Source organism: Crassostrea angulata, chromosome 9 (assembly GCF_025612915.1).
Source record: "Crassostrea angulata isolate pt1a10 chromosome 9, ASM2561291v2, whole genome shotgun sequence".
NCBI classification, from domain to species: Eukaryota; Metazoa; Mollusca; class Bivalvia; order Ostreida; family Ostreidae; genus Magallana; species Magallana angulata.
The window spans coordinates 37,034,836-37,049,013 of record NC_069119.1 but is presented as its reverse complement, the minus strand read 5'-3'; the positions used below and the strand labels follow the sequence as shown (position 1 = coordinate 37,049,013).

At 35.6% G+C, this 14,178-nt stretch overlaps 1 protein-coding gene and 1 pseudogene across 1 annotated transcript; both read right to left on the bottom strand.

The window, feature by feature from the left end:
* Positions 1–597: 597 nt before the first annotated feature.
* Positions 598–4,371, bottom strand: LOC128162549 (uncharacterized). The gene is made up of 3 exons (XM_052825786.1): positions 2,722–4,371; positions 1,350–2,296; positions 598–851 (listed from the first exon to the last, which is right to left on the bottom strand). Exons 1-3 carry the CDS (start codon positions 4,364–4,366, stop codon positions 777–779), a joined length of 2,667 nt encoding a protein of 888 aa, XP_052681746.1. The 5' UTR covers positions 4,367–4,371; the 3' UTR covers positions 598–776.
* A 6,758-nt stretch (positions 4,372–11,129) lies between these two features.
* LOC128162556 (histone-lysine N-methyltransferase PRDM16-like) lies at positions 11,130–11,903 on the bottom strand (annotated as a pseudogene).
* Positions 11,904–14,178: the final 2,275 nt, after the last annotated feature.

The window sequence follows — 14,178 nt, the reverse complement described above, 5'->3', positions numbered from 1 at the left end:
AAGAGCTATAAACACACGGTCCGTTACATCACTGAATAAGTTTTTGTAAAAAAGACTAGAGTTATAAACACACGGTCTGTTTCATCACTGAATACGTTTGTGGAGAGTTATAAACACACATGGTCTGTTACATCACTGAATAAGGATAAACACACGGTTCATTACATCACTGAATAAGTTTGTGTAGAGCTATAAACACACGGTCCGTTACATCACTGAATAAATTTGTGTAGAGCTATTAACACATGGTCTGTTACATCACGGGATAAGTTTGTATATAGCTATAAACACACGGCCTGTTACATCACTTAATAAATTTGTGTAGAGCTATAAACACATGGTCCATTACATCGCTCAATAAGATACTGGTATCCATCTCTTCAGGAAATATTTTGCTTGATTCCACCATACACTGTGTTGAATACTTAAAATTGAAAACCATGGTCAGGAATCCCGATGTTTGTATTCATTAGCATTCTTCATATCTAATGATAAAAAAAGAACAATAATATAACCTAAAGACTAAATAATATAAATTAATTAATAATTATCATTCAATTTATCTTTGCAATCCATTTTCATCACATTCAATTTCATATAAAGCAACAGTCAGCCATATTTTGATGATCACAAAGTGTGAAATTAACAGAAGTCAGTATTACAGTCCATGTGAATTATACACAGGTCGATTTCAGCTGCAGATGTTGAACAAATTGACAAACAACATGTGTGGTTTTGAGAGCAGACTAGATTTTTACAGAAACATTTACAACCTGTCAATATCTAAGATATCTCCATTCTACGACTGATGTTGAGCTAAATATGGCATCCCCAGCAGGACGGGGTCTATGGCATGCCCATCAGGACGGGGTCTGTGTTCATCTACAACAAGTCATTAATTAGCTGTTAATTGATCTAAATCATACAGAATATGTAACGATTTGTATGCAACTACACATAAAATTAAATAAAGACAGAGCTACATTTACAAATATGAATAACCTAATTACATTGACATATAATTTGATAGTTATGTATTGAATTAAATAAATTCTATCCATATGTACTCGTAACAAAACCAATCACAAATTAATTAACTAATTAGAAGAACATCTGACTGCACATCTTATCATGAAATACATTTATGACAAGGATAATTTCTATTTATTTTAGATAATAAACAATTAATCCCATTGACTGGTAGATACAGCTAACCCTGTAACAATGAGCTGTTTATATTGATAAACAATAACACATATAAACATGTCTTACATGTATCTTATTGACTGATAATTAACACGGACTGTGTGTCTTAGTTATCTATATCTAATTAATGTGAATGATAATGACTCAGACTTACCTGTCAGAGCGTCCTGTCTGGTGATATACCTGTAGACACACACCTTGTTTTTCTCCCCGACCCAGAGACGGTGAGTGTTGACATCATAATTCAGGCTCCATGGTACATCAATATATTGTGATTTTGTCTGTATATGTGACAGGAACTGACCGTTTTTATCCAACATCTGTACTGTTTTGGTTATTCCATCACACACCAGGATGTGTGACAGCGCGTCAGTGCAGATTCCACGTGGCCTTAGTCCTGATCCTGATGGAGGTCCTGTGTAGGTGAAACGATGTCTTCCTCCATGCTCTGTCACCACTACAGCACCAGACAAAATTTCAGACACCACGACATCCCCATTGTTGTTCTCTGTTATGTACCAAGGTCTACTATACAGTCCCCGCCCTGTGTTGTCGTTCTGTATGGTTTGTGTCAGTTGTCCGCTCTGGTTGTACCGGGTTACCTTGCCTGTCACTGTATATCTATAACACATCCCGACCAGTAGATCCCCAGTGGACGGGGACCAGTACACACACCGTGGTTGCCATGTAGAGTCTTTTCTCTCTATAAATCGGGTGGTGGTTGTTTTCATATCCTTTGACAGTTTGTTGATGTTAAAATTCCTATCTATATAAATCAGTTCACTCTCACTGTTCACTGTGTGTAATCCTGCCTGAAATAAGAGGTAGATATCATAACTACATGAATCCTTCACACGATGTAGAGGGACACCTGTTGTGTCTGTCAAGATGAGTTTTAATCCATCACTGACCCAGACCCGGTCTGATGTCACACAGGAAATGTGACAACAACGAACAACATCTGTCATTGTGATAGAGTGAAGTAACTCGGCGGGTGACATCAGTTTCAGCAGACACTGGTTTCCTTTCTGTGGTGAATCTGTCCCTGGGGTTGGGATTCCACTCAGTAACTCCATTACACGACTTTGATCTACAAACATCAAACATAGAGTTCTAATCCTGTATTGTTACATGGAGTATATTAAGTTCATTCATTACTCTGAAGAAACAATTATCAAACTATTTAACTACTTAAAATTAATTCCTCTTGTATAACTTATTTTCATATATATCCATGATAATGTTTGCATCTTCTTGTTTAAATAAGTTTGAGTAATAAACTACATAATATGTATTATGTTAACATGTACATACTTGTAATAATGAATAACAATTACATTGATATATAACTAATATATGAATTACAATCACAATGAAATAGATATACACTGAATTAACAATTTAATATGACTTGTGTGATAAAACAAAAATGATAAAGGTATACTTAGATCTCATTGAAACATGTATGATACCTAACACATATATACTACATCAATGATAATGACTCAAACTTACCTGTCAGAGCGTCCTGTCTGGTGATACACCTGTAGACACACACGATGTTGTCCACCCGTGATACAACCCAGAGACGGTGAATGTTGACATCATAACTCAGGCCGTGAGGTCTACCCATCTCTTGTGATATTGTCAGTAGATGTGACAGGAAGTGACCGTCCTTATCTAACATATGTACTGTTATGGTTTTATCATCACACACCAGGATGTGTGACAGCGCGTCAGTACAGATTCCAAGTGGCTCTAGTCCTGATCCTGATGGACGTCCTGTGTAGGAGAAACGATGTCTTCCTCCATGCTCTGTCACCACTACAGCACCAGTCCCACTGTAATAGTCAGACACCACGACATCCCCATTGTTGTTTTCTGTTATATAGTGAGGTACACTATACAGTCCCCGTCCTGTGTTGTCATGTTGTATGGTTTGTGTCTGTTGTCCGCTCTGGTTGTACCGGGTTACCTTGCCTGTATGTTTGTCATGCATCCCGACCAGTAGATCCCCAGTGGACGGGGACCAGTACACACACCATGGTTCCCATGTAGAGTCTGTTCTCTCCATAAATGTGGTGGTTGTTTTCATATCCTTTGACAGTTTGTTGATGTTATAATTCCTATCTATATAAATCAGTTCACTCTCAGTGTTCACAGTGTGAAATCCTCTATCATAACAAATACATGAATCCTTCACACGATGTAGAGGGACACCTGTTGTGTCTGTCAAGATGAGATTGTTCCAATTACTGACCCAGACCCGGTCTGATGTCACACAGGAAATGTGAAAACAACGACCAACACCTGTCACTGTGAGAGATTGATGGAACTCAGGAACAGACGTCAGTTTCAGCAGACACTGGTTTCCTACGCGTCGGTTTCCTCTCTCTGTGATTTGGATACTCAGTGACTCCATCACATCCTCCTTGTTGAGTGACTCAGTCATGGAGAGCTGGCTGGTGTGGAGTATAGGATGTATCTGGGGGAGGGCTGCCTTTATGGAGGAGAGGAATTGTAGCGGTCTGATTACTCTCCTCTGTTCATATATGTATAAATATCTCTGTAGGCTGACAATACGTACGATCATTTCTTTCTTCTGTTTTAAACATCTGTGTTTGAAATCAAAGTCACAGAACACATTACACATGAAATCGTTTTGTATATAGTCAATGAGATGATTCAGTGTCTGGGCCTTTGTTAACATCTCTGAATGATAGAGAGAGAATTCTGTGCGACAGGTTTTGAAATCAGTTTTTATTCGTGGCAGGAGAACAGGTCTGTAAAAGAGAGCCTCACTTCTGATGGTGTGAATGGTTCCTCTGTGTTGTTGTCGCGTTTTGTTATAGGATGTTGTAATAACTAATTGTTGGTGATTTCTATGTTGTGTGCAGTGGTAACAGACAGGAACTTGACACGGTTCACAGTACTTTCTATAAACATGGCTAGGATGTCTCACACAGATCTCTTGTGTTGGGATGTAGTTGATCTTATCACGGTGTGACACAACATCGTGGTCAATTGTTTGGAGGTCTTTTACATGGTTTTCTTTACACTGGGGACACAGATCACATGGACACGATACACAATAGTACTCTGTGTCCCCCGGACACTTAGAACACTGATGTACTTTACATGGAGTACTTGCTGTTTCCATTGTGTGTAGGGGCTAGATCTCAAAATCACAACCTGTTCAATAAAAAATAAAGTATTTTAAATGAAGTCAACCACATTCTATCCACATATAACTATCATATTTTTTATCAAATGTTTTCATTTAAAGTATGTTTCTTTAATGTAATAATATATCATTCCTACAAAGATAATAATGATTCATATATATAATGATTCATCAATATGGCTCTGGTTACAAAAAGACTCGAATTGTTAAAGAAATGGCACAAAAAGAATATGATTGACATGAGAGAGAGAGAGAGAGAGAGAGAGAGAGAGAGAGAGAGAGCAAGAGCACTCTCTCTCTCATTCTCTCTCTGACCTCTGTTACAGATTAAAATGTGAATTTTACAGATTAAAGTGTGAATTTTACAGATTAAAGTTTAACATTTACAGATTAAAATGTCAATTTTACAGATTAAACTGTGAATTTTACAGATTAAAGTGTAAAATTTACACTTTAAGTGTAGAAAATAAAAACAATGTGAAGTGTATATGTGGCACTTATACGCTTCCGTATCATTCAGATATCTGCAACCACCCCCCCCCCCCCCCCCTACAATCTTTATTCAATGTTTTCAATTTTTCAGAGAGGAAATTGACTTGTAGTACTGAATTCTTCGTAATTCATCTCGCTGTATTTCAACTAAACTTCGTAACTCTTTTTTCTCTCTATTTCTTTCCATTTATTGTTTTTTACCATATTATGTGTCAAGTCTTTTATTAAGTCGTATACCCGGTGATATTTTTACCCAGTTAAAACAGCCGACTTTCTTCTTTAATTTCAGATCTTTATCATGTCATATTTCTTTTTGCTAAACGGTTGGCTGAATTTTGTTAATGGGTTGTAGGTGCGATTTTGCATTCTTAACCTAATTTCAAAGTTTTATATCTGCAATGAATTAAATACGTCGTGTGTTTTCGTGCTAAACAAAAAGCTTCAACTCTAATTTTCTTTGTAAATGTGAAGGATTAAAAATGGACTCTTAAAACTATGTCCAGAAATGTGTTTGTAAATTGTGTATCGGACAAAGATTTTGATACAAACAAAACCTAATTTTTTGTCATGTTTTTGTAAATCATGTGCCCTTCTTCAGTTCTGTGCTGTTTGCCTCTCTATGCCGTTCTCTCTCTTTATGTCGTTGACTGTTTAATAAGAATATTTCATCAATATACTAAGAGAAAGAATGTTTCTAAACAATATGTAATGTGCTAATGAAAAGAATGTAATACCAAGAGTAGTATTTATGGGTAACTTTGAGTCCCGTATCAAGGATTAATTTCATTATAATAAAACGAGTAATTTCTATTATCATTGGCATCTGCAGTAATGTTAAGGCGTCCCGATGCTGAAATACGGCTGGAAAACGATATTATTTGAATAATCGCAAAAATACTTTGACCGGGGGTATTTCTTAAAATCTATGTTACATTTATTGACACCGATGTTAAACATTATATTGGATGAATTTTTGTGACGTCATATGTACTTTGTAATCACGTGATGAGCGAGTCCTAATAATGCAAATGATCTATTTAAATCGTATCGGCGCAGGTGATTAATGACATTCAATCATACATATTTTTAATTAATTTAGTTAATTATGACGTCATATCGTATGGAGTACCGACAAATTTACGTTCTACATATCGCTACAAAATCCATCGGGAAGCCTTAACATGCCCGTGTCCTGAAAGCTATTGCAGTGGTTAGATAAATATGATGCATAAACTATTCCAGCATGCGTTATCATTTTCTTAATTCAATCAATAACATTTAATGTCGTTAATTATGATTAACAATAAAGTTTTATAAATTCTAATATGATTAATATATTTGTGTTCATATGCATGATTCGGTGGCATAATATAATTTTCTTAATTTAGTTAATAACATTTATGGTCTGTAAAACTGCTGATAAATGTATGCTTTTGCGCATACTCTGTTATAATAATTTACAACAATGTTTTATAATTTTCAATATGATTATTATATTTGTTTTCATATGCATAATTTTGTGACATTTTATTTGCATAATTAAACATTAGGGTGGTTGAATGGACATCTCTCTTTCATATTGCTATCCTCTCTCTCTCTCTCTCTCTCTCTCTCTCTCTCTCTCTCTCCTTTTATTCCTAATATTTAAATAATGCTTTAACTGTGCACTGTTATTATAGGTTCTTCTCACCCTTCTCTACATTCAGTTCTATTTTGAAATATCGAGACATCATACTTGCTGCCTATATTCTAGAAGTGACTGAATACGTCACCTGTTTACCTAAAATGATGCGAATATTTCAAATGACTTTAAACCGAAAGGTGTGTTTAAGGAAGAATATATTTTAAGAATAAAAAAATTAAAAGCGATGAGTCTGTCTTTAAAAAAATTGCACTCAATGTAGTTAAAGTACTGTATTATATACATCCATTGTTATGTAAATTTATAATGATTATAAGTGCATCAGGGTAAGAGAGATACTCGTGTGTATATTTGTTACTTTCATCTTTTATCTACCGGTGTCATTGTTTCTAATATTTTGTTATTCAGGAATTTGTACACTGAATCAACAGTTTTTTTCTCATATTCAATATAGTTTAAAGTTAACATCTTCATTACATTATTTTTTTTTCTAAACATAGATTGTTATCATAATTATGTATGTTAAAAACATCGTAACAAAGGAATAAAGATGCAAACAGTGTCTCCTGTTTTCTTCGTTCTATCATATACATACTCGAGTGACGACATCAATAAGAGATCAGTTAAGACTACATGACATATATGAAACTAACATTGTTTTACAAATTGTGTTAATTTTGTGTCAATCAGTTTACGTTACATGCAGCGCAATGTTTAGTTGCCCGCATGTCAAAAAAGTTTGGACAACTAAACGCTTCGAAATTTTTCATGTTTACATGAATTTTAGCAAATACAGTCAAAACTGCCGTAGCGGTCACCCCTATTAAGCAGTCACCTTTCGTATGCAGTCACTTTATTTCCTCCCGATGAAAAATCCTATATAATTGCCCTCTAAAGAGCGGTCACCTGTCTAACGCGGTCAGCGGTCATCGTATTTTGATCCGAAACTGTACAGTCGACATGCATTAAGCGGCCATTTTGGCCGGTCACATGATTTACACCCGGGGATTTTAAACATGGTTTCCAAATGTCGGGTATAAATGTAAACAATAATTATACGCTTGAGGAGAGAGAAACCAAATTAATCGATGTATTTATAATACATAATTGACATATCAGATAGGAATGGGAATCAAGTGAATTGTTTAAACACGTATTAACAATATGTTTGTTTTATAAACATGAATGATATACAGGTGTCAAAAATGTCCGCGGCGAGGCAAGAGTAAATTGCTTGATTTAATAGTATGATTTTGAGTTCAGATACGGTCGGTTAAAAACGTGATTGTTGATTTGTATTAACAGTGTTTGTTTTCTAGATATACGGTACTCATGAAAATAGTGTTAGTGATATAATTGTGAAAATGTCGGCAACAAGGTTTTACCACGTAGTGACGTTTTTGAATGATTTAAAGAAATATAAAAATTGCATGCACATTGCATTGTTGTGTATTTCTACTTATTTGTAAATATAATAGATACTATAAAAACATCAAATCAATTGTTTTATTATCATTTTGATACATTATGCTAAATATCAAGTATATAATTGAAATAAAATTGAATAATTGTTCTAAAAATGGATTTGATGTTGGCAAATTCACAAGTCTCTATTCAAAGGTCACCTCTGTTAAGAGGTCACTTTGGGTGCCTCCCGCAGGTGACTGCTTAATACAAGTTTGACTGTACATGTGTTGTTTATACAACAATTTCAAAAATGCATGTATTTTTTTCTCAGGGGTATTTCTTAAAAAACTGAAAACCTCCATTATTTTTAAAGAAATGAACAAACTAATTTACTTAGTAATTTTAAGGGCGGGCATGAGGGGTCGTTATTGATAATCATTGACAATTTAAATAAATGGATTAGGAGAAGTGGGTTGGGAGAAATAGTTAATGACATTTCGTCAAAGGGAAGTTGAGTGAAAAGGAGTTTACTTATTCTAGAATTTGTAGAAAGAAAAGTTTAAATAACATATATGTAAGTTTTTTCCAAAAGAATTTGATTTAAAAATATAAAAAGGAATGATATTTTGTCATCATTTATTTTTTTATTCGCATTCACCCCTGAAGTGTCATTTTTATCAGTCTATCAGAAAAATTGTCAACCGCTATTGGTCTCTTTATAATTGTTACATTTTTTAAAGTGTTTTGTTCAAGCTGGATGCAATTGTATGTTCAAATATTTCTTTTAATCAATCAGTACTTTCACTGGATTAATATTCATGTCATAAATTCAACAAGTAAAACTCATTTCTACTTACAAGATAATGTAGTGCATATCAATGTTGACTTTCTAAAACAAACTTAGGTAAGGTGCTAATTTAATGCGTACACTGACAACTTGCAAATTCACGCTTGTACTTTAAAATTCATTTCTCCGCATAACTTATAACAATGAAATTTACCTCACAATTCACATGCTCTGGTTTACACGCTTGTATTTTTGAAATCTGTGTTCGCCTCTCGCTCATATTTCAGACCAAGGTATTGCTTTCTAAAGCAGGTGTAACCAACTTTAAGTTTCTCATAAAATACGTTTTACTGACAATGTTTTATGTGTAAAAATGAATATATGAATTCCCCAATGCATATCTCTCTCTCTCTCTCTCTCTCTCTCTCTCTCTCTTTCTCTCTCTCATGTTAAGGCCATGAACTGCATTATAATGTAAGGGATGTATAGTGCATGATTTCAGTAACTAAACAATGAGCATGTGTCTTTGCATTTCAATTCAGGTTTTATTTGTTGGTTTTCCGAGGGTATTAGAAAGTATTGCTTGTAATCATTTTGACAGTAGACACTTTTAACATGCACTAGTAAACACGCTTGTACTGTTGAAATATGTAAATTTGTTTCTCCTGTTTAACCAATGTACCTGTTTCCGTATCGGGTAGAACTGGATGTTGGTTTTTGGGAGTTGATTTTAATCAACTCTCCTATGCAGTTACTCTGGCAAACCGGAAATGAAACAGTGTTTGGGCCAAAGCACAAATCAGCATCGCCGACAACATACAGTTCTAATCGATATACTCCATGTAGTGTATTCTTAAGACTTGTTTACAAGGAAACTTATCCATGGATACCTTGTAAATTGTCAGATTTTAAATGGTACGAACAATTTAAATATTAATTGTAGTTGGACATTGTATGTATTCCTATGCTAGAGTTCAATATAGTCTTGTTCAACCAGACGCTCGACTGTCTCCGTAAATCTCTCTTGCTTGTCGGATATTAACGACGATAGCCGAACGTCGATCTGGTGGAACGAGACTAGAATTATTTAATATTGCCTGAATCCATGCAATTTTCAATTTCAATTTCAATTACTGATACGCAATTTGGTGGAATTAATTGTCTTTAGTTTTAATTTTCAGTAACAACTGAGGACAGTATTATCATGAGTCCTGGTATATCGATATTGTGGGTTTTACCAAGGTATTACTTTTCAGCTTACATCACACGGGTTTCGTCTGAATTAGTTATATCGCAATGCGTTATAGAGCGTAGCGCGATTACTGGCATATAATTTAACAATCAGGTATAGACTATGTGAAGAGAAAGCGACAATCGCAATGCCAATGTTACTTACCAGGGGAAATATGAAGATTCACATTTTATATTAAGGAGTAAAACATAAACGGATCACATAATTTGGACTGTCCATTTGATAGATATTCTTTTAAACCTTTTAAAAAATATATCATCAATGTAGTAAAGGAGAGCATAATTCCAAACAATATGTATTGTTATATTCAGTAGGATATTCTCACTATATAACTCTATATAGACGAATAGTCAATAACTGTGATATTCGCTCGTCCGAAAAAATATTGACCGGTCATTATTTTTTTTATATTGACCGGTTGGGAATAATATCTAGAGAACATTCCCTCTATTTCAAAAAATCGCCTCTGATTTGTTGATTCGTAAATGATGACATAAATAACTCTTCGCGACTCCAAAACAAGATGACGTCATAATAGACAGTCAGTCAAGGAGAGTAAACTGTAGCGCCGTCGAGCGGTTACGGCATTACTAATTCATATAACTGTAAAAAAAATCCTTCCTTTGGGTATAATTCTTGAGTGAAAAGTCCAAGTTGTATTTTGCAATTTATTTACATTATTTCCATATTTGATATTGTCACAAAATAAATCCAAAAAGAAGCACTGATTATATCTACATAATAACAACATGTCTAACTCTAACTATATCGCTCTGTGACCCTCGCACCCTTATATACACATAGGGTTGCTCATTAAGAGCAGCCGCCTTAATCAGGTCACATTATATAATAACGGTACATCGGTTGCTCTTCGGGAGCAACGGGTTTACAAATAAACATATGAAATAGAATGATGATATATGATAATAATTAAACTGAATATAATTTATGGCGTTACAACTTCCCCCCTCTTAACTTTTGGTTCCATACAAAAGGTATTTATAAGCAATAAATATAAATAAAAGAAATATCTAACGTCAGTGTTCTTCTTAAATAACATATAAACAAATAAATAAGACATATCACACAGATAAATTACACAAGTTCAAAAATTTACAAATAGTTATTTACAAACAGTTCATATTTACAATGTCAATATTTACACGGAAAAGTCTCCTCTCATCTCCCGGATGTTCCCTTTACGCAAGCACTCGGCAACGTCTTTCGCAATTTCACTAAACACGCTTCGGAAGTCCACATCTTCGGGATTTACGTACTCGGAATAGATGATTTGTGAGGTTCGGCTTACTTCCGTTCGTTCATCTGGGTGCGTTGTAGTAACTTTATTGATGACAAAACAAACTGAAGATCTCGTTACAGTAACGTCTCTGTGAGTGTCCATTTCACTGTCACTAGCGGAAGAGTCGAGTAAACGGTATTCTGTTTCAGGTGTGTGCTCATCAACAGCGTCTTCTTCTGTATTTTCTAGAAGTTCGTTTACAAAGCTGTCCGACGGAATCTCGAGGGAGCTTACCGACACATCGTCCAGGAAGTTCCATTCATTACTATGGGCATGATCAGACGCTCTAGGAGATTCCTCTGTCTTCATGGCGAAAGTGGTCTCATTCTCATCCGACTATATGTTTTCATACTGATCACTAAGCACATACACAGGTTTACGCGCTTCTCCGTAGCTCTAGCTCTAGCTCTAGCGGTTGACCGTATACTTTTTATCTTCCATGGCACATTTCAGGTCTTTTTCCCCTAGTTTGTGGATAACTCTGTAATGTCTCTTCAAATTGAAGCTTCGCACAACTGTTCTTTGGCAAAAACTACACTTCAACTAGTCTATTTCATCCTTATGCTGCTCTTTAATATGCAAATTCAAACTACTAATTCTGGAGAAAGTCCGGCCACAAATTTCACATCTCATAGTCTCTAATTTTCTCTATATCGCAATGGTTTTCGTATAGTCCGTCCATGTCTCGTCTGAACAATCTTCTGGGTCGGGGTATTCTGGGGTGTCTCGTCTTTGGGTCCTCCTTCTGATTCGGAATCTGATTGGCTGGCGGCTGTTGACGGGGCCCCGGGTGGAAAGTTAAGCGGCATCTTCAAACGGGTTTGTCTCCGTCCACTGGCTGTTGCGAGGCGATGCGTGACGGGTACCTTCTGCTGCTGGGCGCTTGTTTATTCGGTATCGCTTCTCGCCGGGTATTGTTTATTCCCTCTATACGGTTTGATATTGTCGGAATGCACGACCACGGACTTTGAATTTTGGGAGTGTTTAATTGAAACAGTATATCACTTAGTCTCTTTACAATAAGCCAGGGTCCTGTCCATTTTCGTGCTAACTTTGTTTTACATCCAACAGTAACTTTGGGCTGGCTTCGCCGAACTAAATCTCAAATTTCATAATTAATATAACGCACATTTCGATCGTAAACGCGTTTTTGTCTCAAAGCACTTTGTTTAGTTTCACTTCTCACAATTTCATACATTTCACACAAACATTTTTCTAAATGACGCACATATTCCGCTTCATTTTTGTACACAGTTATATCATCACTATCCAAATTTTCTGATATAAGATTCACAGGTAAAGTCATTTATTCACCAAATACCATTTTATAAGGCGTCATTCCTGTGGACTCGTGTATTGTACTGTTGTACGCAAACACAATTCCATCAATGAATTTATCCCAGTCTGGTTGATTCACTGAAATGTACTTGGATAAGATTTCCTTGATAGTTCTGTTCAATCTTTCAATCATTCTGTCGGATTGAGGATGATACGACGTTGTACGGGTTTTGTTTATTTGCAAAACTTTGCACATCTCTCGGAATAACTGACTTTCGAACTGAGCACCTTGATCAGAATGTATTTCTTGGGGGCACCCGTAGCGTTTAATCCATCCTTTAAACAAAGTTTCTGCCACTGTTTCAGCGTCAATGTTTCTCAAGGGAAATATTTCCATGAATTTGGTAAAATAGAGATCACAATAATATATGTAAATCATTCATTTACTTAGGAAATGGTCCAGCTATATCCACTCCAATTCTCTCGAATTTAACACCGCTCAAATTACTTTTTATATAGCTTCTCTTATTTCTATGTGGGTTTTTCCTTTCTTCACAAATATCACAAGAAGCAATGTAATCCTGGACATATCGTCTTAAATGGGGCCAGTAATAATTACTTCTGATGAGCTTATCAAAGGTGCGTCGTACACCTAAATGTCCGGCAGTTACAGCGTCATGGAAATTCCACATTACAACATCACGTAACTTCTGAGGAACAATAATCTGTAATCGTTCACCATTATATTCCATCCATTTAAAGCATAATACCCCTTCGTTCACAGTCAACAACTCCCAACGAGAGTATAAAAATTTGCTCTCAAAGCCTAAACTTGAGATAGAATCTATAGCTGGCTCTATAGCTCCTCTTTCCACTTAAGAATGGGTGATATACTTCCGTCGTCTAACTGATGTTCTCTAATACTTGATAAACTCAGTGATTTATCCGGCTGTTCCTTGGGTTTGGCTCGTAACGGACGATTTGGAACACGCTTTGACGTCTTATGTGGTTGTACGGTATCACTTGAATAACAGGCAATAGGTATCTCATCCGGATCTTAGAAAAGTGTTTTAATAGCACATACATAATCACAAGATTGAACATCTTCTCCGTTCGTTGATATACGCAAATCTTCTATGTGATAGTATTTTTCTTCATCCGTCGCCTCTGTCACATTCAATGTGCACTGTTTACACTTCCCATTTTTATTATTCATCCTAGTCAAACCATCTGCATTTCCGTGTCTTTTTCCTGGTCTATGCTGAATCTAGAAAGTATATGAAGCTAATTGTTGAAGCCATCGAGCAATCTGTCCATCCGGTTCTTTAAACTTATGTAACCACACTAGCGATCCATGATCTGTCCTCAGGATAAATTCTCGTCCAATCAAGTAATGTTTAAAATGTTTGATAAAATAAACGAGCGCTAACATCTCTCGTCGCGTGATACAATAATTCCTTTCAGATTTTGTTAGTGTACGACTCCCGTACGCTATCACTTTTTCTTTTCCGTCCTGAATCTGTGACAATACTGCTCCTATCGCATCATTGCTAGCATCAGTATCCAGAATAAAGCGTCCTCCATTCACATCTGGATAACTAAGAATTGGTGCACTCACTAATGTTGATTC

Coding starts and splice junctions, on each gene's coding strand:
- LOC128162549 (XM_052825786.1), bottom strand. CDS start 4,366: ATGGAAACAGCAAGTACTCCATGTAAAGTACATCAGTGTTCTAAGTGT. Junction 2,297..2,721: donor CAGACAGGACGCTCTGACAG/GTAAGTTTGAGT, acceptor TGATGTTTGTAG/ATCAAAGTCGTGTAATGGAG. Junction 852..1,349: donor CTCTGACAGGTAAGTCTGAG/TCATTATCATTC, acceptor TGATGGGCATGC/CATAGACCCCGTCCTGCTGG.